The 5,687-nt window shown below is 43.3% G+C and overlaps 1 protein-coding gene across 1 annotated transcript in view; it reads left to right on the top strand.

Moving 5' to 3' along the window:
• The first annotated feature begins 2,797 nt into the window (after positions 1–2,797).
• LOC128691656 (zinc finger protein basonuclin-2) overlaps positions 2,798–5,687 on the top strand; it is a 399,582-nt gene continuing 396,692 nt past the window's right edge. Inside the window, exon 1 of the mRNA XM_053780501.2 lies at positions 2,798–3,692. Within this exon, the coding sequence (XP_053636476.2) occupies positions 3,629–3,692 (64 nt within the window). The 5' untranslated portion in view covers positions 2,798–3,628. The remainder of the gene's footprint in view (positions 3,693–5,687) is intronic.

Below are 5,687 nucleotides of genomic sequence, written 5' to 3'. Positions count from 1 at the left end.
TAGGGGTTAAACAGCATCTTGAAAATGGAAGGCAGTTATATTCGGTACGAGAAATTGAAGGACAGGTCCAATTCCTTGGATCGAGAGCCCTCGCTGACGAAAGACCTCCATTGAGCTGCTCAGCTGTGTAGTTCTGGAAGCTCTTCAGAGGCTGGGTGGGAACCTAGGATGCAGCAGGCATTTCCCTCCTGTATCGCCACACGGCTGTCCTGCCGGAGAACGGTAGCACCTATGAGAGCTCTACTGATCTGGACGAGCTTGGAACCCAGGGTTACATGCTCGTCCAAAACCTGTGGCACTTTTATCCCAAGAGGAAAGGGTCTCCGATCCTATTGGGACGAAACGATAATAGTGCATATTCATGTTGTAGTCTTTTCTATGATCAGCAGCACCACCTGCTGACCAGCACTAATTGGAATGTAGGTGTCGGCTAAGGTAGATAGATGCACACTTATACCAGCATTATGCGGTTGTTCAGGGATCTAATGTGATCCCGTCAGGGCTGCCAGCAGGCGTATCCGAAGTGCTGTGTAGTAAATTTAGGTAGAGGTTCTCTCTCTGCTGGGCACAAGGCTTGGGCTTGTCTTGATCATCTCGTTGACTCAATTGTGTCTAAACATGCCATAATTTGGAATATGAGCAGTAAATTTAGACTACGTAGACCGTATTGGTCAGCGACCACTTTCTCGACAACATTGACAGTAGAGACAGCTAGGCGGAGAGCCACTACAATATGAAGGGTCCGCGGGTCAAGACGTGTGTCACTCTTGAGGGGTGTGATTTGTTAGGAGAAAATCACCTGAGTCATGTGCATTCACAACTAAACCCGTGAAGCAATCCTTTCCAAGCAAAGGGAAACGAACTCTATGTCCATGAATGAACAGCCCTTCACCGGCATCAAGGAAATCCCCCAACCTTGCAGGCTTTTTTATTCTTTATATTACAGCAGTATATTCTTATGTTGGTGAAATGTTATAAACAATATCTTTGGACTCTCTTGATGTATCTTAAAATTTTGAAATTTGACGGTACATTATGCGAGTGCCTCACTACTGTGTGTGTGTGTACCCACCTAACTATACTCACCTAATTGTGGTTGCAGGGGTCGAGACTCAGCTCCTGGCCCCACCTCTTCGTTGAACGCTACTAGGTCCTCACTCTCCTTACTCCATGAGCTTTATCATATCTCGTCTTAAAGCTGTGTATGGTTCCTGCCTCCACTACCTCACTTGCTAGATTATTCCACTTTCTGAGTACTCTGTGACTGAAGAAATACTTTCTAACATCCCTTTGACTCATCTGGATCTTCAACTTCCAATTGCGACCCCTTGTTTCTTTGTCCCCTCTCTGGAACATCCTGTCTCTGTCCACTTTGTCTATTCCACGCAGTATTTTGTATGTCGTTATCATGTCTCCCCTAACCCTCCTGTCCTCCAGTGTGGTCAGGCCGATTTCCCTTAACCTTTCTTCGTAGGACATTCCCAACAGCTCTGGAACTGACCTTGCCCCAATCCTTTGCACTTTCTCTAATTTCTTGACGTGCTTGACCTGGTGTGGGTTCCAAACTGGTGATGCATACTCCAGTATGGACCTGACGTACAAAGCGTACAATGTCTTGAACGATTCCTTACTGAGATATCGGAACGCTATTCTCAGTTTTGCCAGGCGCCCATATGCTGCAGCAGTTATCTGGGTGATGTGTGCTTCCGGAGACGTGCTCGGTGTTATACTCACCCCAATATCTTTCTCCTTGAGCGAGGTTTGCAGTCTTTGGCCACCTAGCCTATACTCTGCGGTCTTTGCCCTTCCCCGATCTTCATGACTTTGCATCTGGAAGGGTTAAATTCGAGAAGCCAGTTGCTGGACCAGGTGTCCAGCCTGTCCAGGCCTCTTTGAAGTCCTGTTTGATCCTCATCTGTGTGTGTGTGTTATGTATATATGTTTATTATTGAGTTTTCATCTGTGTGCATGCGCGTGTTGCTGTTACTTAAGATATTGAGATGTGTACCAGTGATTTGCCAGTAGTTAAGCACCACTGGGTCTGGCTCCAAGCTGGACGGGTCACTGAAGCTGGAAGTGACCTACAGTCTCAGCCGCTGACCAAGCTTCCTTGATCGCCAGACGATCGTCCAAAAACAATAGTCGTTAATAGTGTTTCTTTCATCAGAATAATCTTTTTTTTTTCCAATTAAAAAAAAAAAGCATCTTCCTATTCATAGCTACAAAGCCAGTCGGGACCCGACTAAGAAAAGTCGTAAAACTGGGATCCAACACTACATGCGAGTGAATACCTGCAGATTTTCCCCCCCTAACTCAAATCCCTTCGCTGAAATGTATTTATCGTTTCCAGATCTCAGTGCTGTCTGCCGCCTTAGGCTATCATGGAGTTTTTTTTTGTAAGTTAACTGTGTAAAATGCCAAGTACTTGGTCGTTCCTGGTTACAGAAGTGTAACTGTCTCTAACACAGGTATGAAGTGTGTATGAGACTCGTGTTGACCCAGAGACACGAGGATCATATTAAGATATTAAAAAAAATAGGTCAACCGGATGCCATCGCAGATCATATGTGCTCAAGTAAGTAGATTTGTACTAATATGTTGAAACTAAAGCAGAACTGAGTATAAACTTGGCCAGGCAAAAAGTGAGAGTTCAGAACCAAAAAGAAAAAGCAGGGCAACAACCACGTCGGGAGAAACAAAGCTCGAGGAGATAATGTCCCTCAGTGGGAGAGCGGAGGTGATATACGTACTCCCACTAACGTGGCTGCCTGGTGACTGCGGCTCTGAGTGTCTAGCGACGTCTGAGTGTGCGGTGGGAGGAGCGTGTTACCAAGACAAGATCTACTCGTCTTGTCGTTCTTCAGATAAATCCTGCTAAGTGAAGGTTTCCTGGTTTCATATTCATTCCCTGTCGCTCCTTTTATATATATTATACACGAGTGTCATACATTCAGTGTGAATTTACGAGTTGAGGAATGACAAACTTGTAGCGTTGACAGTGGAGGGTGGAGTATGAGGTCCCGCCCCTCCGAAGGTGGAGCCTAGGGAGAGGGGCGGAACCAGGCCCGGACTACCAACCCTAAACATCACCGTCCTGGAGTGTGACCTTAGACGCTGTGCACCACGGACGCGGCGGTCGGACGCTGTGCACGTGGCTCTGGGGGGAAGTATAGTGTTGTGACAAGTCGTGCACACGTCGAAGCCTCCGTGCACACTCTGGAGACAAGAGGCGGAGTTTGGGCGGCGTCGTTTAGTAGTACTAGCCAGGTGGCAGAGGGTTACACTGCTGCTCCGGGCTAGTTGAGTGAGTGGCTTGACGCATCCCATACCACTACCACCACCTAGCCCTCTCCGCGCCACCAACCATCCTTACCGGGGATACCTAACGCTAATCACTCTTACCCTCTAGTGTGTGACCAAAATACAAAATATTGCAATAGTAAGATATCCATAAAAATCATATTCATAATAGCAAATGACGAGCAGTGTTGAGAGGCAGTGTGAGATGGCCTCCTCAACCACCGTAACTGGTGTGACGTGCTAACAAGCGTCGGGAATGTGACGACAAGGAGGTGTGACACACCAACCCGTCACGTTTCCCACCCCCCTCCACCCCTACTACGTCACCATGTTGGGGGTGGAATCCAAGCCCAATGACACGGACAGATTCAAGCCGGATAGCCATGAAAAAGGTAAGTCTGGGCAAGATGTCTTGCGGAAAAAATATGTTGTTTGGTGTGGTATTTCCCACCTGCCCGCTCGCGGAGCCAGGTCGATGGTGCGGCATTCCTGCCGTGTTTGCGATACGGCATTCGGGGTGACTTCGTCGAGTAGTTCGGCAATTAAAGGTCCTTTAAGGCCATCCTTGTGCTGTATTGTGGGTCTTAGTGCGACAAGGGACATTAATGTGTTAGTGTAGGGAAGGATGTGCTGTGTCATTTTGTGTTATTAACATTTGTGTTATTAACATTTTGTCCAAGGCAGAAATAAACTGAAAATGAAAGCTTCAGAACGGGCCAATTTGTCGTTCAGTTGTCGTCTAAACTTAGTTGTAAAGTTTTTCCAGCCACAGTATCTTGACTTATTTTTTCTATATGATTGGTTTATCTCTACAGCTGAGAACGGAACTCATGTTGCGGATAGTGCTTTAGACAGCACATAAGTGTCTTTTTTTTCTACACAACAGCTGGTATTAAGGTGGCTATTCCTAGATGACTCTCGCTCATGCTCAGGCGATGCTTTATATGTGTGTAATGACCACAATGAGAGAATATCATCTCGTTCACCTGGGCGTACACTTCAATTGTACATCTGAAACCCAGTATTGTACGTCTAGTCTTGGCCTTATATTGCATCTGTATCATTCAGAGTTATTTAATACTAATATACGAGATATTTATCACCCTACAAAATCTAATTATAATTTTATGCAGAATAATTGTCGTCTACTTAAACGAGTTTATTATTTTCACCGAACGTTTAGCAAGCTGGTATTGTCCTTCATGGTCATTCCAACTTCGATTTTGTGCAATCATAAAAACAAAAGGTTTATAACATGGTCTCCCTCCCCTTACCCCCCTCCCCTTACCCCCCCCCCCACCCCTAAAACCACAACAAGCAGCAAGCCATGTAATTATTCTGAAACTTTTTGGAAACGTTATTCGTAACTACATGAAAAGGACATGGAGAAAATATTTGCATTGGAGACTAGAAACAGCACTGTGGACTCCACCTCTGCTGCACTTGCTAGTTAGGTTGGCTCTAATAATAGGGACAAGTATGTTAGTAAAACACAATATGCGGTTCGTGGCATTTTATTAAGTCATTTCGTCCACCAGGAACTATATCAGTTCTCAATAAAATGCCATAAGCCGCGTATTGTGTTATTAACATGCTTTTCTAAGAAAGAAAACTACAGAATGAACCCAAGAGCAACTACACATCTTGTGTCATCGTAATTTACTCTTCTTTTTTTTTTTATCTGACGTTGCTGCACTTGTCAGCCAAGTTCCTTATCAAAGTATAATGCGAGAGGTCTGTACAACACAAAGTTTGTTGTGAAGCTGCGTGTGCTCACACACAGTATGCATGGAGTAATCAGCTACATCAACAAAGACCCGTAGCTCGGTAGTAACGCGTTCAGCTCATCACCCAGAAAACCTAGATTCGATACCCAGGAGTGATGAGACATACGAGAAAAACTTACTACATCTATACACTGTAATGTCATTAATCAGATCAAGCTAATTTATAGGGAAAGATCTCTGCAAATTCCAACATCATGTTTAATAATAATAATAATAATAATAATAATAATAATAATAATAATAATAATAATAAATAAATAATTACTACAACCAGACCAAGTTGAAGAACGTAATTTTTGTCTGTAGTGTACCAAAAACTTGCGTTACCATGGCAACAAGACAATGAAGAAAATGCTAAATGGTCTATTTATTTTTTTTACACATTTTTCCCTCAGTGTGTTTTATCTCATTTTCGTCAATTGATTCTTGGCTTTAGCCTTATTTTGTCTATAATTTATTCCTTCATTATAATTTGTATATAATATTTTATCAGTTTTAATATTTTTTTTATAATTGATACCAAATAGAAATTATAATTTTTATTGATTATTATTTATGATTTTTAGTCATATTTTTAATTATTATAATAATTATAATAGT

Source organism: Cherax quadricarinatus, chromosome 26, assembly GCF_038502225.1.
Source record: "Cherax quadricarinatus isolate ZL_2023a chromosome 26, ASM3850222v1, whole genome shotgun sequence".
Taxonomy (NCBI): domain Eukaryota; kingdom Metazoa; phylum Arthropoda; class Malacostraca; order Decapoda; family Parastacidae; genus Cherax; species Cherax quadricarinatus.
This window is presented reverse-complemented; position numbering and strand designations above follow the sequence as displayed.